The following is a 26,162-nucleotide window of genomic DNA, read 5'->3' on the forward strand; positions in this document are numbered from 1 at the left end:
TGATTTGACTGCATAAATACAAAAGTGTTAGGGGGTTGGGTTTTTTTGTTTTTTTTTTGCCTCTGTCTTCTCTGTGTATATTAATTAGTTTTGTGAACAGTATATCTTCAATATCAATGTTATTATTTAAGTTAATACTATGTAGAACCGCTACTACTTGTCACAAGGTTTTGTTGGACATCTGTTAGCAACAACTACATTGTGAAAGTGCCTCAACGAAAGCCAATCGCGTTCTGTGTCTGATTGGCTGTAATTCAGCCAGCGTGTTTCAGTCGGCGGCAAACGGCGAGCAGCTCTTACCCTCGTAGTGTAGGCGGCCTCGGGGTCGTCCTCCAGAACTCGGCTCAGGCCGAAGTCGGACACCTTGCACACCAGGTTGCTGTTGACCAGGATGTTTCGAGCCGCCAGGTCTCTGTGAACGTAGCTCATGTCTGACAGGTACTTCATACCCGAAGCGATGCCGCGCAGCATACCAACCAGCTGGATCACCGTGAACTGGCCGTCGTGTTTCTGAAGCAAAGCAGAAACAAACATGAAACGACGTGCGGAAGTCGAGTGTTTCTGCTGACACCGACCGGTAACGTGGCGGCGCACCGACAACGGCTCCAGCTGTAACTGGAGGGTTTATGCCAGGATTTGAGTTGCACTGGCAGCATCCCAGAATCCCCAGAGGTTCCAGAGCATGGCGTCGTATCGCGTTAGCTCCTGCTAACCCTGCGCTCTGACCTCAAACTGAGGGGCTAGTGGGGGGCGGGAAAAAAAAAAAGATGAATTTCTGCTTCCAAGGATCAAAGGGGGGGGGAGATCATGAGAACAAAAAAGTCCCACTTACAGAGGATTGAACCTGACAAAACTTTCCTCTTTAGCACTAAGCTTGTGTCGGCCCAGCTCTGCTTGGATTTCAGGTTTTGAGCTGTGGTTGGCTAAGACTTTGCAGCCTGTTGATCGATGATGGTCCAGCTCACCTTCCTCTGCCAATTATTCCTGCCCTGGGCCAACGATCTCTGTTAAAGAGCCATTCATGTTATCAGTCATCCCCTCTCCTTCATATCATTTCTCCTTCTTCTGTCCCTTTGTAATCTCCATCCATCTCCTTCTCGTCCCGCTTCTCTGTCGCAGACAGGGGGAAGAACTCGGCTGCACTTTGATTCAGCCTCCGTCTATCTGTCTCCGTTCATCTTTCTGTGTCCATGCACCCCTCCCCTCCCCGCCTGTCTTCTGTCTTTTTCTTTCTCCCGTCCCTCGGCAGCTGCGGAGTAAGTTAATTAGCCGGTGGTTTTGTGAGATGCTGATTGATTGGACTGTCTAACAAACCTACAGACTTCCTCTATCAATCTGCCCACTGCACTGTACTGCCAGAAAGGAGGAGGCATGGCAGGAAAGGAAGGAGAAAGATAGGTTAGATGGCAAGAAGCATCTTTTTTTTATTCAAATTAATAAAATGCATATCTAAAAATAAAATCACTTCATGTGATGATAGATTGTGTTGGACCAAGAAGAGGGAAGCTGGTTTTGTTACTTCAGAGGGATTTCTGCTTAATAAATGCTCATAATTAAAGACAACTGTAAAGATACCACAGCTGAGCTGTTAAAACCATAAAAAGCCAGGCTCTGCAGGCACTTTATGACCTTCCTTTCAACACGTAGCATTGTACAACTCCCCCCGACCCCCCAAAAAAAACAAAAAAACATGTATGTGGCATCTTTTTATTGCGTGTGAGTGAGCAGGGACGGTTGGGAACAATATTCTTGAGTCGTTTTGCATCTTGTCACTTCACTGTGCTTCAGTGCTGCAGATGGGATCTGCGCCTACTTAGAAACGGGCCCATCATCACAGCCTTAATGGCTCAGCAGCAGTGCAGTGATTTTACTGGCTGACAAACAAGGCTGAATATGAATCAGGGGAATGTCGAACATGAGGCGCACCAGGAACCGTGTGCCATCTATCTGGGCCGATGCAAAGACGCGTTTCAAGGTTCCCCAGTTAAATCAGTGCAGCATCTTTGATGATCATAGCTGAAAACATATTTTGAATTTTCAAACACTGCAGAGAGCTGGGCATATTTATTGGCACCCCTCATAACAATGCATAAAAAGCCTGAAAGTAAATTGATTTTTTCTTTTTTTTTTTTTATTACAGCTGCATCTTCTCATACTCATAAGAGTCCAACCTTTAATTTGAGTACATTTATTCAGTGAGTGGGAAGAAATAAAAGTTATTAAATCACCTGGAGCATAATAATTGGCATCACTGCATTAAAAGTTAGCAATTCTTGTTTTTTATTTATCCTTTGCTTTTTAAGTTAAGAGTTTGACATTTTATGGTTTCTGGAGACTTCTTTTAGCATAATAAGGTCTGCTGTCAGGTTAAAGTCACTTGGAAAGCCTGATCTAAGCATGTGGTAGCTGTTTTAACATCCCTCCATTGTAAAGCTTTTTTTTTTTTTTTTTGCAAATCTCTTAAACGATTTGTAAGCGTCAACAATCTTCTTTCTGAAGGCTAGGATCTCAACGTGGTGTCTACTCTTACACATTCAGGAGCACACACAATTAAATATCTGAGGTTTAAACAGAGGAGACCTTGTTCAAAATATAGAGTAACACTGTTTCAGTCATATGCCCCCACATGTGAAACAATTGCATGTACATTTTAAGTGGGAACAAAAGTGGTGGTGCCTGATTTATTTTTGTTTTTTTTTTTTTTTTCATTTTAACACTTCAAGTCACATTCAATAATAGCCTGAAAAACTATCTCGGGGTAAAGAGTCGTGATGCTGCCATAAGAGAAAACGAAAGTGCGGCGCTCTGTCCTGCCGAGACAAGACTCACCTTCAGGAAAGTGTCCAGAGACCCATTTTCCATGAACTCTGTTATGATCATCACGGGCTTACCTAAAAGAGGCACAATATAGGGCGGTCGTTAATAAGCCACAGTTACAAGGGAGAAACGCACAAAACTATAAAAAGACGGAAAAGAATCAGAGTCCACAGCTGTGACCATCCTCTCCCTTTTCGCCTCCGTGCCTCTCTCAGGGGGATAACGTGGTGTGTCGTCATCAGTCACACTGACAGCTTCTAATCAGCCCTCTCCATAAACGCCAGGAGATAATTAGAATAGACCAATCCACCACAATATATATGTGCATGTGTGTGTGTGTGCGTGTGTGTGTGTGGGAGCCTCCTGAGATCTCATGAATACTAATCAGCCTCGAGGGAAGAGGGGGGTGGGGGGGATTGGTGGGACTTGCGGTTTGATCGCTGTGCACCTGCACCAGTGTGTGTTTGTGTGCAACTTTGCGGGTGATGAAGGGGAGCCTGAGTGACAGACCCCGCACCCTATGATCCTCTGCTTGGCATCTGGTGAGGCTTACAAATGATTAACAAAGTACCTGCAATCACACGTATGCACACACACACACGCACACACACACACACCAAAAACAGCAGTTGTCCCTGGTTTACAGCTACCTCCACCCAGACCCCCACCCCGCCGCAGACAGGCATTGCCAATCACCAAACAAACTCTCGGCGTGCAGCTACAAATGACGGAGCACGGCTTGTAAACACACAGGCTATGTCACCGATAATGAATAGTTCGCATTTCCCAAATCAGACCTCTATGATGCGAGGGGAAAAAATAAAAAATCCTGGGGGAGACAACCTAACATAAGGAGGAAGAAAGAAACGGGATGTCTAGACAGGGAGTGCTGCTGTAAATGGGTCTAAACTAAGACAAAGGATGAGCAGAGCTAAAAATAATTTGACAATAAATGGACCTAAAAAGATTTTTTTTTTTTTTGCGATGGAACCTCCAAATGGCATTTTTTAACGTTTGTGGCCAACCTTTGAACTCTGGTTTCTGTACAGCTCTAACATGCTGATACCTTTTTCAGTTAATTTCTTTAGATACTCTGTGAAACAGCAACATTATTTTTTTTTTCCAGCATTCTTGCTGTGAGAGGTCTCTATAATTATTTAGATTAGAAGTAGAGGGAGCACCACACTACGTGTCTGGGAGAGCAGGTTTTGAAAAGTGGGCTGGCACTCAGTTAAAAGATGAGATTGTTACAGTCAAGGTTCCTCCAGGGTTCTTGAGGTTTTAGGATCTTCTGGATATTTACACAATATGAGCCTTTAACTGGTGATATAGTAAAATGATCTTTTTATATTTTCCCCAACATGAAAGAAATCTCTCTGTAGCAAAGAAAACACATTTTAAAATACTTCTGTGGTTTATAAAACACTGAATGGCTGAGCACCGAAACACACTACAGACCTGTCATCGTCGCGTTAACCTTCCACACCTCTCAGCTCCTCCAGGTATAATCTACCCAGCATTCCCAGGATCAGAACCAAATATGGACACGCAGCATCCAGTTTCCTGGAGAAACTTCCAGAAAACTGCAAAACAGCTGAAACACCAAGTTCCTTTACATTGAGGCTAAAAGTCTACGTGTTTAGGAGTGCCTTTGTTTAAAGGACCTGAAACATTGATTAATACAGTTGATGTGTATTTGATGACGTTTCTTCCTGATGACTGTGATGTTTGTCGCTCGTTTCACAGCTGGTTATCCTGTCATGCTTGTTTTATATGTAATTTAAAGCACTTTGAACTTCCTTGTTGCTGAAATGTGCCATACAAATAAACATAACTAGACTTGACTCTCCAAAGAGGAACGCTCTGATTTTCAGTGTGAAGTTCTGGGATATTTAACCACTTTGGTGACTTGGGACTAAAATAAATCTGCTTCATTTCAAAATCTACACCTCTTGGACTTGTAAGTAGTTTTAAATCAAGATTGGGGTGATCTAATTTAATGAAAATAAATAAATAAATAAAAATACTTGTGGAAGACAAGTGTGGAAAATCAAACATTTTCCATACTTTTTTTTTTTTCATTGTAATCCTGACATGGAGATTACATGTCAGTTCTTTTCTGCACTGCTAAGTATGAACATCAGCCACTTTGAGTGAATTCAGACCGTTTTCTCAACTTGGATATTACAAAATTCAATTGGGCTTCTTATGTCCACACAGTAAATGATAAATTGACTGAATTTGTATGGTGGTTTTTCTTCTCAAAAAGACCATTTAATTAAAGTGACTAAAGGGCTTAATCAAAGGTGCGTTAAAAACAGTCACACTTCTAAAATTCGCAAGACACAGGATGGAATCTGACATACGCTTTACTTTATCTACTACCTTTATTTACTACCTTTATCTACTACCCTACCCTTACTTTATTTACGCTGTATGTCTTTGCTTTAATCAAAAGTGAAAGAAAGTTATGACGACTACATAAGTGAAAATGTAATAAAACGCTAAAACACACACAAAAAAAGAGAAATTAAATATGTGGAAAGAAGGTGGCAGTCAAAACATATGAAGGAACAGATGAAAAAAAGAAAGAGAACAATGACAAAAAACAAGAAGTGGCAAGAAGGGAGAGAGGAGAGCAGACGGACTTGAGGGAGGAGGCCGGTCACACGCCTGTCACAGACGGGCAGCAACAACACCACCAAGGCCTACAGTAAGATTGTAGGTAAAGACAGCAATACATCACTTTAAATGAATTCACTATCTTACTGCAGAAAACAGACACACACACACGCCCCACACACACACACACAAACAGAGTCGCCTGGTCTCTAGTGGTGGTGTCTTCTTTGACAGTAACATTAGTCTCAGGGATAAAAGTGAAAGAGAATTGGATTTTCTTCTGCTGGGGGTGAGGACTGCTGGTCACATTTATCTCCACACAGAGCCTCTCTCTCTGTGTGTGCGTGTGTGTGTGTGTGTGTGTGTGTCTGTGTGTATACAGGAAAGAGAGAGAGCTGGTTTCAGGCCATGGCATGAGGGGACGGATGGTGCTATAATGACAGGCTGATTTGAGCTCTGTTTAGAGAGGGAGAACATTTGTGTGCTCGGTATGCAAATGCAGCTGTAGATGGGTCTAATGCTGGCTGAGAGGGCAGCCGACTCCTCGCTGCTTTTCTTGTCGGTGTGTGCAGGTTCGTGTCGGTGCTCGTTGGTGTTCGGTAAATGTGGACACGTGTTTTGTATTGCATGCACATGTTAGCACCGTACAAAGTTAACACCCATGAAATGGGAAAAGGGACGATAAAACATACCTTAAAAACCAATTATGTGTGTGAGTGTGTGTTGGGGACCACACATGCAGGTGACGTTGGATATTGCCTTTGGGTTCGAGGCGTTGGATACGGTCAAGAGAGACGGACAATGAAACGCATTCATCCTGCTGTCCGGGCTTAGACAGCTACATGATTTGGGTGTGTTCTGACACACATGCTGTCTGTAGCGATAACAGCCTTAAAAGATAGAAGGAGCAGCAGATATCTGAGGGCTTACATTAGCTTGTTTTGTCTTTTCTGTGTGGTGACTGCAATGCTCTACAAAAAACTGAGATTTGGAAAGGGCCACACATTTCTGTTTAGTGGATTTCTAGTTGGGCTGCACAGTGGAGCAGTTGGTAGAGCTGTTGCCTTGCAGCAAGAAGGTTCTGGGTTCAATTCCCAGCCCCGGTCTTTCTGCATGGAGTTTGCATGCTCTCCCTGTGGATGGTGGGCTCTCTCCAGGTACTCCAGATTCCTCTCACTGTTCAAAAACATGTCTGTCAGGTAATTGGTTTCTCTAAATTCTCCCTAGGTGTGTGTGTGCATGGTTGTTTGTCTCTATGTTGCCCTGCAACAGACTGGCGACCTGTCCAGGGTGTACCCCACCTCCCACCTGGAACGTTAGCTGGAGATAGGCACCAGCACCTCCTGACCCCCCTAGGGACAAGGGTTTACAGAAAATGGATGGATGGATGGATTTCTAGTTTTGATGTTTTACCTGTTAGCTTGATATGCAGTGGACAAGAAAGAAGCTTTCAGTGTGTCACAGTCCTTTATCATGAGGGTCGAGAAAAAGGCCGCCATCCTTTGATAATGGTCTAATCATGTAGGAGTGGCACCTATGTGTGAATGCGTATATCAGCCTGCAGACTAAGCACGCAGTCCAGTAAATTACATTATGAGAGGAGGTTTTGCTTCGCGTTGGTGTGAGTGTAAACGAAAGCGATAGAGTCTGTATACATCCAGACAATTACATTACGAGTAGATATCTGTGCGCGCGCCACTAGGCCACATTACTGCTTTATTGAATGAGGCGGCCCAAGGTACAAATGAGAAAATGAAATAACTTCTGCATTGATTAATGTTAAGGGCCTGGACTAAATGATACAAAGCTTTTAACACAGGGCAGATCTCTGTTCTGGGAAGTGCCATGTAAGGCTGTGGAGAACACAGACCGACAGAAACTCAATAACCTTATCTCCTCTCCTCTCTTCACCTCTCCTCCTACTTCTCTCCTCCTCTCATTTCCTCACGTTTGTCTCCTCAGCATCTCCTCTCTTTCCGTGCCACCGTCATTTAAGCTCAAGCCTCATCTTCTCTCAACTCCTCGCTCTCGTACCTTATCTCATCCATCCATGCCCCCCCGCCCCTCCACGTTCTTCCCGCCGTCCTGCACCCGTCGTCACCTTTTCCTCCGTCCCGTTTCCTGCCTGTGCTTCGCAATCTTCCAATCTCCACGTGTATTCAAAGCATGAATACTTTAAAACACTCTGACAGGAAACACTGAGACGCTTATTGTTCGGCGGACAAAGACGCGCGGTTAAATCCAATCACTAGTTTCTTCAAACAGAAGACGCCTGGAAAACACGACTTTGCCAGTTTTAATAGCACCTTTGTAGACCGGCCCTTTAATGACTGTGTGCATACGTGTGTGTGTGTGTGTGTGTGCGTGCGTGCATGCATGTGTGTGTCTGTGTCAGATGAGATTGAGTCCTGTAATTGAGGGTTTTCCAAATGAGCCGATTGTTGCAGTGATTGTACGACACATAAAGGACGGATGGATGAAATGAGGGACTGGGGAGATAAAGGGAAGATAAGAAGGGTGAGGGGAGTGGGGGTAGGGGAGGGGCAGGGATGAGCGGATGAGGGCAGATTGCTGCACTTTCGTTATGTGTAAAAAGCCCGATAAAGAAAAGAGGGACTTTTTCTGCATGCAGTGGTCTAATTAGCATAAGAATGGCAACAATCAGGTGACAGACAGCGGAGTAGGTTATTAGAGCTGCACATGGCAGCGGCTGGGGGGCTTATGAGGTTTTAAGCAGAAAACATTCACCCACCCACATGCACGCAGACAAGCAGAGCAGCTGGAAGTGGAAAATTCAGTTAAAAAAGAGACTCATGCATATACACAATCCCAGCACAATTACCAAAACTATTGCTCCAATAACTACTACAACTTGGTTATTTCAAACCTTTTACCACAGGCAAAAAAGATTGAAAGGGCTGCATGTAATTTTAAAGCTGCTATTAATACAATAAAATCTAAATGGAAAAGAAAAAAAAAAGATTAATTCTGCACTACCATTAACAAAACTTATTATTTAGCATGCTGATTGGGTAAGTGGCCATACATCCAGCTCAGGAGGCTTTATGAGAACAATACTTTTGGAAAAAAACTAGGGAAGGCTTTTATATTTTCATAAACATAATAAAGGCTACACAGGATGCAAACTGTATTTAATCAAAGTGGAACATTTCTGCCCAGGTTGGATTAGTCCACATATGGCCTCAATTATAACCCTGGCATTTTTAGATTTAAGGTAAACACTTACATTTACCAAGATGTTTCTTCTGACTGGAAGCTTTTAATTACAAAAGGGAGTCATTGTAGTGAGCTGGTGAGTAAGAAAGCTTCAAAAACTCAAACACTTTTAGCTCACCAAAGATTAAGTTGTCAAAATTAAAGCGGCAACATGTACAAAGCTAGTCAGCAATTGCAAGAAAGATCTGACTGTTCTCATGCTCTCATGTTTTTCGCTTAACTTCAATCTCAGCTAGTGAGATCAAAAGTCTACTAACTCCTCCTTCTTGATATCATACCAGGGCTACTTCAGCGTTTTTTTTTTTTTGTTTTTTTTCCCCAGCTTTTGCTGAACTAGCTTCAACGTAGCTCCTACTCCCACCACAGCAGAAAAGCAATTACTCCCAGCCCAACTTAAACCAATACTACTACGGCGGCTACTTCTACTCACACCTACACAAACCAATCCAGCACACCTGAGTCCAGAGCAATCAGGTCGGCCTGTCTGATTAGAGTGAGGGCAGTGTGAGAGGACCAGCTGGGGCCAGGGGGAAAAGGGGCCTGAAGGAATTATTGACCCATCTCAACTCTCACCCCCTTTTTGCTCGCACGTGCACACCCTGAGCCGTGACCTGTGAAATTACTGCTCTGCTAGTGAGATTTGTTTCTGCAGGGCTTTATCAGCTCGTCAATGTGCCGTGAAGGCAGGTGAGAAGGGACACAAAGAGACACGTGTGGAGAGGAGACAAGCACTCGTTGTGTATGGAGAAACAACGGCGACGCACAAACAAAAAAAATAATCGCACTCACAGAACACTACAGAGAACTTTATTATGCTGAAATAAATTGCTTGTCAAGTCATTTTTCAGTTATTTAGCTGTTTCTGCCGTCAACCATGTCATTGCTGTCAAAAAAAATCTTCAAGCACTTCGCAGTAATTATTGGATTTATTTTGGTGTTTCAAATTAGACTTGTGAGTTATTCAAGCGACTTTGCCATAATTACATGTCTACGTGTTGCGCGCCTCTCTAATATCGCCAAGAAGAGGAAGAAAGGGAGTGAAACAATAGGAAGGAATTAATAAGAAGCTCAGTATGGTGTCATTCATAATACACACGCTGCTGAATATTCATGAGGCTAAAAACACAGCCAATTAACTTTCCCCGAGTATAAATATTCATGGTCGATGCAGGCGTATATCCGTTTGCTCTTTTGTTATTTGGCCCGGGCGCCGTAGAGCACTTCTGCGTGAAGGACTGAAGATCTGAGCGTGTGTGGCAGCGGCGTTGGGTGACAGAGGAGTGGGGGGCGGTGGGGGGGCGAAAGCGGGTCTTCGTTTGTCTGCCTGCGTGTTCAAAAATCCTGCTTCTTTGTACCGCCTCTCTCCATCCCGCTTTCTTTGTTTGCGTCTAGATCCTCTCGCAAACATCTGCATAACAAGGTGTCAGATCAGAAGAATGATGGAGCGGCGCACACCGAGTAACAGGAAGAGCACAGGGACACAGAGAATGTACTGTGCTTTAGATCGTTAATCTAAAGAGACCGAATGTGCGCACACAAGTGGTACTTCTTTCTGCGTAGTTTTGGGATGTTTTAAGGGAGAACTGCATCATAATAAAGTAAAGATATATAACACTCCTTAACATCTTGTTAAATCACTGGAGTCAGATAAGGTACATTTGTTGGCAGCTTTTCATAGTGCACTTGTTGTACTGTAGTTACAAAACAATCCTTCTTGCAAAATAAAGTATTTTTTAAAGTTAAATGTTATTCACATTCGGCATTCCTTTAGCAATCTTACGCGATTAAATACAAATTTTTTTTAATAGCAAAATGGAATTTGTTTAGGAAGTTATTTTAATGTTTTACTATTAAATATTACACGAATGTAATAAATTATTATTACATTTGTGTAATATTTAAATACAACATGTTTTTATTTCATTGTTAATGTATTATTTACTAATGATGGAAAAATCTGATTGCAATATTGCCTGGTTTTGCATTACAGGCCGTTGCCGGTGGTTACAGGTGCAGGAAAGTGTGGAGGGTGCTGTATGTTTCATCACTGGAACTAAAATTAGCACAAGCTAGTGATGTCAGTCAAAATGTGGAAACTTTCTTTGACTTTTTTACGGTTTTAAAAAGCTCTCCAAAAGCATTTGTCGTAAAAATAAGTAGTAATTGAAGCTGTGTGTTCAAAGGCTTCATGGAGAATGGAAAGAATGATTCTGTGGTTTGAAGTGGGGAAGAAAAATAAAATTATATAGCGGGATTTTTTAAACTCTGGTCCTTTAAAGTTGTACTTCAGGAAATGTTCTTTGTTACATTCCAGCCCTGAACACAGAGTGGTGCTGTCTTTTTAGATTTACTACCCAATACGTTTCTCATTTTAACTCCCATGCTTGCTTTTTGCAAAGGCTATCATGTGAGGTGGGTGTAATGGGAGCCACAAAATGACGGCTATAATTTCAGATCTATCATTATTTGCTGCTTTTTTCTTGCTAAGAATCAAACGAAACTTGGATTTCTGCTGTTTCTGATTTCAGTTGGCAGGAATACCAATTTATAAAACCATATTTTTAGTGTTTTCTTGTAACTGGGCGAGTTGTAGAACCAATATTGAGTATTATGCAAAACAGGACAAGTACATTTCATATGTTGCCAACTTAGCATGTCTAGATTTGAGAATGCAGAAGAAACAGAACGATAAAGTGAAAATGGGGGGGAAAAAATAGACGGAAAGAGACACAGAGAGAGAAAACGAGAGACCAAATGAGACGATTAGATGGACTCTGACTGGGGAGAGAAAGCAGGAGTCCGAGATAGCGGCATGAAAGCAGGATGGCTGGAGAGAGCAGCGATAACAAATCAGGCTATCTTGTTGAACCAGGCCTGCGTCTGTCTCACCTGCATCAGCAACACACACGCTCACTCTAATTGCTCAAACACAATCATGTGAAGTAAACAAGTGGCCATTTGAGTGGTGGACAGTTACATCACGTGCACGCTGCCGTGCCATGCGTCACCGCTGTGTTGCCATGGTAATGGGGCTTTTATCTGATTCCAGGGTCAGCTCTTATTCACATCGATGACACATCTACTGTGTTTCAAACAGGTATGTGACAGACAGACACCCACACCCACTCGTACGGAGAGGAATTAATTGAACGCTTTGCATGATTCGACCAAAATCTGGTTCCAAAAAAAAAAGCATAATGAAGAAACAGGGAATTTTCTTTCTTTTTTTTTTTTTTTAACGTGTCCACTCACATTTCGTGACGACACCCTCCAGCCTGATGATGTTCGGGTGGTCAAACTGTCCCATGATGGACGCCTCGGACAGGAAGTCCCTCCTCTGTTTGTCAGAGTATCCGGCCTTCAGGCTCTTGATGGCCACGTAGATCTCCCTCTTCCCCTGAACACGCAGGCGGCCGCTGCACACCTCCCCAAACTCTCCTGCACAAACACACAAAAGAAAGATCAAATCTCAGAATGAATCGTTTAACATTGTACATATACACAAAGTCCTTAAATGTTTGCTTATGAAAGGACATTTTAGTTTGGGGGTGTCCTATAACAACCACAAACATTTGTTTATTGACATTTCAGGCAAATAAATAAATAAAATACTACACATAGTAATGCCTAATTGTAGAGGTAAAATAGGCAACGGTTTTAAAAATACTCTACAAGACACAATGCTTATTAAACTGCTAAGTAAACTGGTGTCAAAATCTATTAGAGTATGCCCAAACTTGTTTTGCGCATGTAAAGTGTGAAATTGTTGAGCATTTTTAGTTTGTAAAGCAACTCAAATCCACTCAGATTAGATAGAAAGCGTCTGTGTGCAGTAACTCTAATATCCGGGAGCAGATTCTCAGTTGAATTTAGGTCTGGGCAGTGAACAGTTCTGAGAGGGACTGCATGTGCTCACAAAGTAAAAAAGCATGCACATATTGATGGTAATGTTGAACAGATTTCTGAGAAATTCTTCAATGCTTCGGCGCCAACTCACCAGCTCCAATGACTCTTTCTATGCGAATGTTGGAAGCATCTATCTCTTTGGCAAAGTCTCGGACAGCTTGGTTTGGGTCTTCGTAGGTGTGAGGATGGATGTACGTTCTGCTGCCTGGAAGCTTCACTGCATTGGAGGAAAACGAGAGAAAAACATAGACATTACTTACTTCCCAGATAAAAATCATCCGTAGTACAGTTTATAAAACTTCTGATCGATGTTACACACGTAGGGAAAAAAGCTTTTTGCTGCTGCAAATCACGAATCCTGCGTTTTTCAAACAAGGCCGCCCCACTTTGTTGAAACTGGAGCTTTATTTTTGACGCTCTCCATATGATGTAACACATAATAACACAATTAGACAATTCATCAGCAATGGTGCTAAAATGAGTCATAATTTTAATAGGAGCCCATATGGAGCAGCACTCTGCCAGAAGACATTTATATAAGATTCTGTGAAAAACAATGACTTTGATTGAGCTGCGAAGTCTGCGCACTCAGAGATCCGGGGCCTCGTTCTGTAACTCAATTATGATCAGCTACAAGACAAGCAAAAAAAAAAAAAAAAGTAGTGCTCTTGTAAACAAACAGAGTCAAGTTGTTCTGCGCAGCGTCGTCACATCAAGCTTTTCCTCCCTCAGTCAGATGCTTCTAAGCTCCACATGCAGCACGGAACTGATTCATCTCAAGTGGGTGTAAAGTCTGGTTTTAAGATGAATGTCACCAAGAAACCGTTCCTTCATTTATTCATGAGAGCGCGAACGCATTTGTGTCTTTACCTCGGCCATGTTGGAATTGCATCTTTTCTTCGTCGGGGTCCTGCTTGGCCTTTATGTATCCACAGTGTCTGAAACAGAAATGCATGGTTGCGTTTTCAGCCTAGAGGGTAATTTCAGTTCTCCAGCCAAAAGCAGTTTGAGAAGACTGAAAATCCACTTAGATGTTTGCACATGATGCAATACTACATCATGTTTTATATGTTGTAGCATTGCGTGATGCGGCTCTTACCCAAACTATAGATCAAAAACACTAACGAATCACGCTTCCTGAATCTACAAATATTTTTTCTACATCAGTATTTTCATGTACATACATACGTCTTTGTTCTATTCAGTTTTTAAAACTGAAATAAGACTTCAAGAGAGGAAGGTAATTTATGATTGACGCCAATTTGAGTTGGGTTTCAGTTCTCGTCATGTTGCAGCTAAATCAAAGAATACCCTGTAATGAGCTAAAAGCTAGAAAAATATTTTTTTCAAAGGATGGTAAGGTAATGGTTAAAGTGGAAGCTGACTGACAGATACGTATTCTGGATTACATTTTTTTTTGCTGGTTTTCTCTTTCTATGTGACGCTTTCAGTGTGAATAGGTGCATAAAAGGCTTCAAACTATTTGTGTTTAGCTGTTTTGGTTTAAAATGAAAAAAAGGGACTTTTTATGACTGTTTATTTAAAGAAGAAAAAATTCCTTGAATCATTCGTTTTACCTTTCCCTGACCTCGTGATGCACTCGTGATGTTAAAGAGAAAGAATGTTTGTGCCACAAATTTGTGTATTAAAAAAACAAAAAAAAACAAACAAATTTTGTTTTACCAGTCTAACCACGACCATCAAACACAGACCCACTAGTGTGTGCTGCTCACCTGCTACTGCACACTCGTGCACGCCTTTGGGCATGGGTCAATCAAAAGATCAATACAGAAATACTGACAAATTGATCAACTAAATCCTGCAGTGCAGCTGTGAGGATGTGTTTAACTTATTCTGTTCCGCAGACCATTGCCAGGATGTGTGTTTGTGTGTATGTCTGTTTTTTTTTTTTTATCTCTGCTTTTTTGCAGCTTCTGTGTCAAACACTGCTAAGACGCATAATCAGCTAGTAAAATAACAACAAGAAACCTCTAAGATTTAGGGATCTGCTTTAAATTCTTAAGAAAGCAGGAATGTAAAACATGCACTAGCTTACTGCTGCTTGTCTCGTCCTTTTTATTTAGGGAACAGAAAACAGTTTAAACTAACAATATGACAAAAGAGCAACGAGACAAGAAGGATAATGACTCAAGTTTGGACTCAAGTTGCACTCAAGTCAATAGTACTTATTTGTGCGATAGCACACAAATAATTGTCTACTATCGCTATAAGATCCAGGAGGAGTTATTGCTGCAAGTCACTGACTCAATGCAATCTGTTGGTTTTCCTTGGATAGAAAACTCTTTAGCCAATGTGAATGGTAAGCTAAACTTAAATGTATTGTTTTATAAGCAGAATCCGTTTGAAAAGTATTTACTGGACTTTGGATCTGCATGACTGGATTGAATTGACTTCTTTTGAGATGACGTGTTTTTTGAATTGTCACTATTTAAATAAAGTGAGTAGAAGTAAAAGACGCTTGTTTGCCACTAGTGCTTACTTGGTGGTTTATTCTTTATTTCTAAAAGGTAATTTTGTTTTACGAATCCGCAGACAGCCAGTTTAAGGTTGCAGGTCTCCTGGTACCGGGAGCAAAGCATCTAGTCAGTATACCCGTCCTTCGAGAAGATCAATTGAATTGGGCTCAGGACCAGGGGTAACTGGGAATCTACGGTACACACAGTATGTGATTTAAGAAATCAGCAGAGAGAAGGACAGAAGCGAAAACCGAGACTGAACGAGACAGAGAGCAAAGATTTGATAAGGAAAAGGAGTGGAGAAATGAGATGAAGATGGACAGAAGAAAAGCGGAGGAGATGGAGGGGCCTGCTCTGACTGAGAAACGAGATGGCGGAGCAGAAACGAGGAAAATCCGGGGTCTTACTATGTTCAGCAGCACTCACTCATTTGGTGTTTAGTTCTTCTGTTGACTTTACACAGCTGAAGGCCTGCTGTAGCCCTAACATCAATAAGCTGCATTGGGAATACACACACACATGCAGGCACATGTGCATAATGGTGGAGACTGCTGGTTGGTGTCTGAGGATAAAGAGGTGGGGGGGGATAATGTTCTTAAGAAGGGCTCATTTGGCCCCACCTGGTTATCAGCTGAGATCAAGCTAGCCGAACACTAAGGGACTATCATTACCCCCTTGACTTCCACTCTCATATACTCAGTGCTCTGGGCCATGTGTGTTAAAACATATGGGGAATGGGGACATGGGTGACACCTCTGCTCCGACTGTGAGAACCCCCAAGGGAGCCAAAGCCGTACACAAAGACACACACACGCACACACACACGCACACACACACACGCACACACACACACTCATATGCATGCACATGTTCTGCAAAACCTGTCGGAAACAGCTCCCCACCTCTACCCTCCGCCACTGCTGGGTGTGTTAATGTGTGTGCGTGACTCACTGAGTGCATGGCTGCATATGTATATGTGTGTCTGATGGGGAATGAACACATTTCCATAGTAATTAGAGAGCAGCTCATTCCTCCTCTCCAGTTAGAAGTGTCATGACTCATTAACGCAGCAGTCTTAAACATGGTGCAAAATCTGACACGGACATGCTTTTTTGTTTCCCTCGACAGCTGCGTCTGGGTGTATACGCTCCAAACAGCTATTTAATACTTTTAACTGAATGCAGCTGACCTTCGGTTCATCTGTTAAACGCAGTAGAATTGGACTCAGGAGGACAATGCGGCGATCGTTTTCCGCCAATATACGTACTTATTTTCCTATTTCTATTCCTTACTTGTGCACAAGGTTACAGCAAGTTTCAGAACATCAAAATTAAAACTGTGTTCTACTCTTTTAAGCCCGTTCAAATTTACATTTAAGTTACGCGACTTACTAAAAATCAGTTCAATGAGTTTAATTATTAGCCTTATTAATTGTATTTAGCTTATTTAGTACCTTAAGCTAGCTAAAGATAACTTTGTTAACTTGCGTTGATGTTTTTGACTTTGGCATACGAGTCTTTAACTCAGTGTCGTCTTACAGTACACATAAAGCCTCATGATGGGTTATTAAAGCAGATTTCACCCAGCTATTGAAATGTGCCTGAAGTAAAAACTTTTTATTTCAATTGCACAGTCCTGTTTTGTCAGAAACAGGTTCAGTATATGTTTGTGAAATGTAGAAAACAGAACAAGCAGTTGGTTAGATCAGAGAAGGACTCAAACGTCATCGACTGCCAGTTTGAACTTTATGCTATAACAACATGATCAAACTTCACTGAACCTCTTCCACAGAATTATATATAAGAGGAAGTTGGTACAATCATGTTAAAGTGTTGTACTGATTGTGTGTCACACGAGGTAATTTTTTATTTTTTTTTCACTGCCGCTAACATTACCCTTTGAGCTGCTAAATATTTAGCTACGCTTACCAGTCGAGCTTTGACCACATAACTGGTCACAAAGCGTCACACGTCGAAGATTCATTTTTTCTTGAGAATTTGAACTTTTTCTTAATGGATATCTTAATAAACATTAAGCATTTGTTGTAATTACCCACAATTAATTGTTAATTGTGGGGATTAATCGGTGAAGTAATCCACAACTGCTTCCAAAAACCACCATAAAGAAGAGTTATTTCTGTGTCGGCATACATACACTCTTGAATTTCCTCCATTTCTACCCAGCTTTCACCTGTTGCGTGGTATGAACACCACCATCGACGTGGGGAGAAATTATCGCCAAACTTAGTCATCACCCAGCTTCACATAAAGTAGCACTCCTCCTCCCCCCACCACACATGCTACACATCCGACCCTGATGTAAAGCTCACACTCTTGCACCGATGAGACAAAAACACACACATTAATGGACCGCTGTATCGCTATCAGAATCCCAGCTCTCACCTTTCTCTCTGCCTCTGTTCTACTTCAGAGAGGACAACAGGCTACCCCTGTCCTCCAAAAGCCACACACTCCACATTTGCATATCAATTTACTTTTTAATATAATACTCCGTCACTTGAGACCCATTTGTCATTCCACTAGCAAGCCCCCGTCCATATATTATCGTTACTGTTGCCCCTCCTCCATTTTCCTTTTCTTTTCCATCCTGTCTCACTGCTCTTTATCTCTCTTAAGTTTCCCCATTTAAGCAAAGTATCCCCTCTTCCAAAAAAAAAAGTCTATTCTCCTTTTATGTTTACTGCAATTTGTTTATCCTCTTTAAAGAGGCTGTATCTGCTGTCCCAGGAGGGACTGTTTTTCCCTCCTATTTGTTATAAAGAGTGGACATGAGTGGCTGGGAAAAGGGATGAGGAGCGAGAGGGAGACGGAGAAAGAGAGTGATGACAGGCAAGGAACGCGCAATGGGGGTTCGAGGCTGCATACCCACTAACAAGCAATCAGATGGAGGGAGGAGCAAGGAGGGGTGGAGAGGCAGATATAGGAATAGAAAGTCCAAGGGTACCATAAGAGACGCAGGCAGAAAGTGAGGCAAGGCAGTGTTTGTGCTGCGACAACAAGAGCTGCAAGTTAAAAGGAAGAGGGGGGGGGGAGTAGAAGTGTGAGAGGGTATATAGCACAATAGGTAGAGAAAAAAAACAAGGGATGTTAAATCTTAATAATAGGGACGGGTGAGACAAAAAAGGATGTAGAAGTCAAATATGAGCTGTGTAAATCGAGTATTAACAAGGACAGAGGGCAAGTACAACATAATCAGTACATAACTCAGCCCTGGGAAGGGAAAGCGAAAAGAGAAAGAATAAATGAGAGGGAAGAAAAAGTATGGTAAAGAATCCCCTCTCTGAGAAACGGAGCACTTTTCCTGCATCTACTATGTTTTCTTTAAAAGCTTTTTATGTTCTCGAATCTGTTTAACATTTTGTCTCAATAGAACCACAGACCTCTCTAAATTTTATTATGTGTTCATGTGATGCACCAACTTGTGGTACTGAATGATTGACTGTAAAGTGGGAGAATTTGTACTGAGCCCTCCTGATACAATCTTTTGTTGCAGCGTTCCTTTTGCTATTTTTGTTGGGCTCAGTTAGACTGGATGGAAAGAATAAAAGAGCATACATTATCAATGTTGCAAATCTGGTTGGATTTGAATCTAGTCTGGACTTAGACTAGGACATTAAAAATAAAAACAAAATCTTAATTTGTGTTGACCGCCATTATAAAATCAGAGCAGGGGACAGAAATTACTCCCAGACCAAACTTTAGTCACCCCTGGTCTTGTTTGCTTTGCAGTTGTACCATACTTGTCATGTTTGGTTTTTGTCTGTCTGTACTTTGAACATTTCCTTGTTGATTTATTTCAGCTTAGCTCTCGCCTCCCCTAGCTCGTTCATTCATACTTTTTGTGTTCTTGGTGCGTTTCTGAGTTTATTAGTGTGAAGCCCTTTTCAGTGTATACTTCCTCCTCAGTTTATTAAAGTTTATTAGCAGAGAACGACCCTCAGCCTGCCTGTTTGCTCCCTGCTCTTACTTCACACCAGTTCCTATCAGTCATCTGTTTCTCATCCAGTAAACAGGATTCCCTGTATGAAGCCCCCCTCTCTCAGTCTTTCTCTGTTGGATCCTACCGTCTTATTTCTTCCCTGTGACTGCTCTGCGCTCGTTTCCCCTCCTGGTATTTTAATAAGTCTCCTCGTTTTGATGTTTAATAAACATTCACTACTACAAATTGTCAGTTAGTGGATTGAACAAAACTCTGTTGCTTTATGTTAAAAGCTTTTCATGTTGTTTCAACTTTATCCATGATCCTTGGTTTTCATTATGCTGTTTATACTCTTTATATTACCGAACAAACCTCTTGGGATTTCATATAAATGGGTGATGTCTGATGGCAAGTTGTTGCAGTAGATTTTATTTAGGGGTATCAGAGTAAAATGGATGAATTCAAATGAACACCATACATTTTTTTATTTGACTTTGTAAAATTACAAAAAAATTTTTTTTGTAATTTTACAAATTTTCCTTTCTCTTTACAAGTCTGCTCTACTTTCTATTACATTCAAGTAAAAGTATTTCAGTGTTTAGGAACAATAAGTGAAGGACGCCATTACATTTCTAAAGCGTTGAAGATACAGTGCCTTTACTGTCACTGTTGCAAGAAACTGCAGAGGATGAAACAAGCCACTGAACAAGCATTTAAAATTACACCTTCATTAACTCCACCTCATAAAACTGCAACTCTCAGTCCATGTTCCTACCCACTTACTCCAGTTTAAGATAACAGGAAGCTGCTGGATCTCGTCCCAGTGAGCACTACCCAGAAATCATGGAGGCATCCCGGGCAGTTTGCCAGTCCATCATAAGACGAGCACCAGATTTACTCAAAAGCACAATTGAGATTATTCAGTTAACTTGACACTGGGAAGAAGTCTCGACCCAGTGGGGTCAACCTCGTGAACGCGGAGTAGGTAATGAACTTCCGTTTCTGTTGTCAAGTGATGGCTCCATCAACGCCCAAGCAATGTTGTCAGCTCTCAAATATGTGAAAAATTAAGACGGTGTAGAGCTTGAGGTGTATTTTCTCATAAGATAAAGATTGTGCTGTTAAATCAGAGGCAGAGCCGTACAGAAGTAAAACAATTTTGTTGCAAACGTCAGGATATTTTTGGGGGGATTTTATGTGACGGATCGACACAAAGTAGCCAATAATTGTGAAGTGAATGGAAATTATAGACAGCTTAGACCTAAAAAGTGAAAAGTTTGGTGCACATTTGTATTAAACTCCCTTGACTTTGATACTCTTCAATAAACCTTTGTGCAACCAGTCACCTTTACAAGGCAGCTAGTGAACATTCCATCTGTGCATGATGTAATTTCAGTAGAAACACATCTAATCTGTCATCTGACGTTATCGTTTCATTATATCAGCATTAATTAACCTTTTGCCTTTATGCGTGGTTGAAAGCTAACGCTGCAAATAGCCCAGGACTCACCACCCCAACATGGTCTGTACTTACACAGCGCTTTATCAAGTCCAGAGGACCCCAATGCGCTTCGCACTACATTCAGTGTTTCACCCATTCACATGTACACTCAAACACTGATGGTGGCAAGTTACTTGGGAAAAAAAACAACAATAAAACAGAGCAAGTGACTCTGCTTTGCCAGAGCTACAATAGACTGCTAGAGGTCAAAGCATATTTGTGTGCTGGAAATGGCCTAGTCCAAGTCCAAACTTAAATCTAATTGAGAATAGAGTTCATGTTGGTTCCTTAAAACCCCAATAAAACACACTGAGGTTTGTGGTTGTAGTATGAAGTAGTACATTGCATCTGAATACCTTTGGGAGGAACTCTATGATATTCGTATTAAATATTTTAACTAAAGAGAACAGAAACTTGCTGCCAATTTAAAATACAATTTGATTAAATTTGATAAAAAAAGACAAAATGTAACATTTCATTCTTCAGTCTGCATGGCTAAAGAAGCACGAGAGACAACGTTGGCCGTTTTTCTCCTTTGCTTGTATTTTTCATTTAAACATCAGCTGACCTCGGGCTCTGAGGCTGATTTTGCTTCCCTCTCAACTTGTCTCCTGCCTAACCTGACAGACACAACACGCCCCAGCTCTGACTTGTGTTGGCTGACAAATACTGCGAAATCAGAACTCCTTTGTTGTCCTCTTTCCCGCCTTCTGTCCTCACCTCCTCCTTTCCTTCCCTCTCTTCTTCCCACCTCTAAAAATCTGCCCCCCCCCCCCCCCCTCTTTCATTTCCTGTCTGTCTACGTTATTTTCTTGCCGCTAATCAAAATAACCGGGGGGGAAAAAATGGAATCAGTTAATCATTAGTCACCCTTCCAGTACGACACAATAAACTGACACATCTACCCTACTTTCTCCATCGCTCTCGCCTCGCGCTCTCTCACACAAACACGCCGCTGCGCCCTGCTGAGGTTATCTGCTCTCATCATTACTCATGAAAATGGTTATTCCATTTAATGTCAAGCCATTGAATCAAAAATAATTACAAGGAATGAAATCAATGGCTTTAATTCACTCATTATTCCACGGCAAAATTAAGCCTTCTTCATCACCTGAAAAAAACAAAGCACGTTTGCTGCTCGGGTGCTAAAAAGGCCGAACGTGGAATCCGAGGAGCTTTGCAAATACAAAAAAAAAAAAAGGAAAAGTAACAAAAAGTCAGGGTGATTTAAGTGAGCGGATCAGAAGTGAGTGAGCTTTCTTTTCCCGGCCTCCTCGATCTCCGTCCTGGCTCCGGTTCAGCACTCTCTGACCACAGTGTAAAAAGATTTACTCAGCTCAGCCTAATTATTAGGAAGGGGAAATGATTAGCTGGAGACTTATGACTAATAAATCTGTCCATGTTTCATTAACACCCTGTTTGGAAACATTTCATTTGGAAGCCGCTCATTAAAGTGAGTGGTAAAGCTAAGAAAGGAGGAAGAGGACCGGGGCCAGGGAAAGGAGCTACGTTGCGGTAATTGGTGTAGCGTAGTAGAAGTTTTAACAACCTGGTTGAAAGGTCAAAATGGCAGGAGACAGAAGGAAGCCAGGAGGAGCATGTGATCTGCATCATTAATTGAAGTGTATCTTTATATTTGATCTGCGCATGGGAGTCAGTGTGAAACTAATTTACCTAATGATTCTAACGCTACTTACACCCACGCATCTTGATTAGGTCAAGTAACGCGTCCGTCTGAATGCGTTTACAAGAAGCAGACAAATTACTTTCACTTCCCACCCCCCCGTGACGTTTGCCGGACATTTGATCCATTTTTCTGCAGCAGCTGCTCATTTGCGTAGAGCATGTGTGGAGAAAAAGTTCTGCACCTGCTATCATTGCGCTGTTCCTTAGCTACTTTCAAGGCATTCTGCAGACAAAGCTGTATTTAGGTACACCCTGCAGCTTAGCCGCATTAATTGAAAACACCATATCGTTCAAGCAAGCACACACAAAATCTGGCTAATGACATTACACGCACCTTGCCATCATTAAGTAAATGCGCGCACACACACGCGCACACACCTCTAAACACTGGCCTGTTTTGTTTCTGAATTTGTAAACATGGGATCTTTTTAGCTGCCAAGTCGTTATTAGTGCCGTTATCAAGCAAACACCAACACCACCTAAAGGGAACAAAATGAATTGGTAAATTTTTTACCTTCACCCCCTAACGAATCTCTCTCTCTCTCTCTCTCTCTCTCTCTCTCTGTCTCTCTCTCTGTCTCTCTCTCTGTCTCTATCTCTCTCTCTCTCTCTTTTCAAAGGCATGTTTTCATTAGCAAGCTTCCCCCTTTTCAGTCTGCCTTTCCTTGTTTGTGTCATGAAGTTTTTAAGAATAACCGTGGGCTGCATGGCAGCTGCTGCTGAGGTAAAAGAGCTTAGACGCACAAACATACAAACTCATGAACAAGACTTGTTAATGTGTAAAGAAACTAGAGCAGTTAGCACTCTCTGTCAGAGAGACTGAGAAGTCTGACGTTATTTTTATCATCCTTTTGATGACTTACTTTGCTTTGTATGTTTCTCCCTCAGCCGTTTTCGTGTTCTCCAATGAAAGAACGTCTCATTGAGTTTTTATATAATAGATACAGTGGCTTTGCAACCACAACTTTTGATGTACTTTATTGTGATTTTATGTAGTACAGCAGGGGAAAAGCTCAGAAGTCAGATGTCATGTTTAGACTCTCCACTGAAGCTTTTGTATTTTTATTTTTTAATGCATCCTGTCTTTGGCATTTCAGGCATACCATCTAGAGAAGATGGTTGCCTGCCCTACGTGTCCCAGGGCAGACTTGTTCTACAAAGGCGTGAAGAGGTATTCTAATTGCATAATTTACTTTATTAAATCAAGAAAGTGGCCTTCAAAGTGGGCAGGCCACATTGATGAAACAGTAACCCGTGTTTGTCTGACCTTCAGCCATTTAATTATATGTGTGTCAGTGCGTGTGAATATGTGTGTGTGTGTGTGTGTGTGGGTGGTCAGAGTGTATGGTAGAAATGATTACTTTACACAAGCAGCACCCTACAACAAACCCCAGCCACTCCAATGCTGCCGTCAGAGGCCCCCAGGTCGTCCCCACACCTCTTGGGGCACGAGCAAAGGAGAACCACGATCCGCAGTGTTTGGTTGTGTAACTGTGGTAATGTGAAGAATTAGGAATAATTCAGATGTGTTTGTCTAAAGTGCTTTACAACTGGGATTGTGACTGGGTTGTGCGAGACTCTCCTGCCTGCTGAAAGCAGGGTTTCCCCCACCTTAACCCTAGAGCCCTACGTGGCTAGAGCAGTGGTCCTGCAACTTCTGGATGTGTCCCCTTGAATTAAATGTCAAAATTTTTATTTGCAAGAAAAATTCTGTGTGCTTTTGGTTCAATTTCACAATTTTGTGTTACACGTGAAATCCCAGTGAAATACTTTTGCAGTTTGTTATAAAAAAAACAACAACAACAAAACAAAACAAAACAAAAAAAACCTTTGGAAAAGTTCAAGAATGTTATTCTTTTTAAAATGGTGCAACATGTAGTTCTAAAAATTGGAATATGAACATGTCTGACAAAAACTAATATGAATCAGATTTTGGGCAATTTTTCTTTTGCACTTCTTTTCATTTCTTGACCCTGCTGAACAATATGCAGCTCAATCAAAAGTTATCCCTCAGCTAAAGAATTTAGGAAACAAAGTAGATAAACCATTTTAAAAATGTGCCTCGGTCAAAGACGGAACAAATTCATGTCGACTTGTCTCCAAAACTCCCACATTAAAAAAGATGCAGACAGAAAAACACACAGGAATCTGGCGTGCAACCGAAGCCCGCAGCAAATCAGAAAAGGAGATGTCTGATCGGCCGCAGGATCATTAGATTCCAAACAAAACGACGCCCCAAACCTGAGACACGCCGAGACACACAGCCAAAGACGCTCAGAGGCAGAAGCTGTAAGATGTTCAACAAGGAGTGGGAGAAAGTGAAACCAAAGGGGGAGAATGCTTCGTGAGTGAAAGGCCATCTGCTAAATCCATGGCAGTGCCAGTTTCCTAGTCGCTCCCCATCGTTTGCACCTGCCAGCCTGCCAAGGCAACCTCAGGAGGACAAAAGAGCAAAACTTCACATGCAAGCCACACAATGCTTGCAAACGCAGACTCGCCGAGCTGAGCAGTAATGGCATGCACACAGCAATAACTGGTGTGATTTGTCAGCAGCGTGCTGCGTCTGAGTAGCTTTGGGTGTTTTTTCATGTTTTCCCTCCCGCTGTAACAATAGCATAACAGCACTTTATTAAATGAGAACAGGAGAGAACAGAATCGCCTGCAAATCAGCTTGTTCATGTGGCAGAGTCGTTCGGTACGCTGCCGGCGAAGGCTGCGGCGGATGGTGAAAGTGTTTGAAGGTGAACATGGGACAGGGAATGACAGTATCAGAAAAGTGCATCTAGTTTTGTAATTCAATTCGAAAAAGTTCTATTTTACTATTTAACGTTTACCCCACTTGTTTTTTCTACTTAACTTTCCGTTTTTATGCTTGGACAGCGCACCTTTAGGAAAACTTATCCTGCTTGTCAATGGTGTTTGATGGATAACTGTAGAGGTCTTCTAGATGGTTGTGTGCTCCCATGCTACAACATTTCTTTGTTAACCCCCCACCCCCCTTTTAAATTTGTCTTTATTTATGACATTCGCTTTTCCAAACAAACTTTAATTTTGATCTGTATTAGTTACATTTTCTAATAATTAAAATTGAGAGAAATTTGAAATGTATCACTCCCAGTGTAATCTCTGTCTCTTCTTTGAAACATTTTATTGGAATAAATTTACATTTGAATGCATTTCTAATTTCTTGTAATAAACTGTATCCTTCAAATACAGAATTATTGCTCCAAAAGAACAACAACAAAAAAAACCCTCAGCACTTTTATTCAGTTTAATGATTATTTAAATAGCTGGCATTTTGGAAGAGACGGGGGTCCTTCAAACGCCTGGTAGAAAAATCAATTAAAACCTGGCTGCCTCTCAATGTCAATTTCAGCCCAATCGTTGTTCATATTGAGCCGGTCACAGCGAGTACATGTGATTGTCGATGGATTCATCCAAATGCAAATTCCAAGAACAAAACAGGAAATGAAAGCTGGAGAGTCGGAAAGAGAGAAGAAGGGGAAACATGTCAGAGAGGGTGGAGGGAATTTGAATGACGGATGAGAGGGGAGAGATGAAAAACGTGGAGGAATAGACAACACAAGAGGAGATTAGTTTTAGATATTTCCCCCCCCTCCACCCCCAATTCCTACCAGCTTCAAGGATGACAGTCCTATTGGACCTAACAGCGCAATCGCCCACCCATCATCTCCCCTTACCCTTTTCTCTCCCTGTTTCAAACACACTCGCAATCTGCCTTTTCATCTTCTGCTCCTTGCACCTCCGCTTTCTTTCCCCTGGCTCTTCGCTTTCCTCCATCAATTTCCTCCAGGCCTCCACCTCCTTCTCTCTATCTCTCACATCATCTGGAAATGTGGCTCTCCGGCGGCACCATTATGCTTCAGATGTACCTCTCCCTCCCCTCCCCCAGGCTGCAATCCGTCAATCCTAGCACCTTTCTAATATGTTTATTCTCCACTTGTGTCTCTCCCTTT

At 41.8% G+C, this 26,162-nt stretch overlaps 1 protein-coding gene across 1 annotated transcript in view; it reads right to left on the minus strand.

Annotated features, from left to right (window-relative positions):
• LOC103151220 (ephrin type-A receptor 3-like) overlaps positions 1 to 26,162 on the minus strand; it is a 99,065-nt gene that overhangs the window by 9,202 nt on the left and 63,701 nt on the right. Inside the window, exons 11-15 of the mRNA XM_007571147.2 lie at positions 13,453 to 13,520; positions 12,674 to 12,799; positions 11,929 to 12,114; positions 2,830 to 2,891; positions 301 to 510 (exon numbers count right to left, since the gene is read on the minus strand). Coding sequence (XP_007571209.1) covers positions 301 to 510; positions 2,830 to 2,891; positions 11,929 to 12,114; positions 12,674 to 12,799; positions 13,453 to 13,520 — 652 coding nt within the window. The remainder of the gene's footprint in view (positions 1 to 300; positions 511 to 2,829; positions 2,892 to 11,928; positions 12,115 to 12,673; positions 12,800 to 13,452; positions 13,521 to 26,162) is intronic.

This window comes from Poecilia formosa, unplaced genomic scaffold (genome assembly GCF_000485575.1).
Source record: "Poecilia formosa unplaced genomic scaffold, Poecilia_formosa-5.1.2 Scaffold275, whole genome shotgun sequence".
In the NCBI taxonomy this organism is placed as follows: domain Eukaryota; kingdom Metazoa; phylum Chordata; class Actinopteri; order Cyprinodontiformes; family Poeciliidae; genus Poecilia; species Poecilia formosa.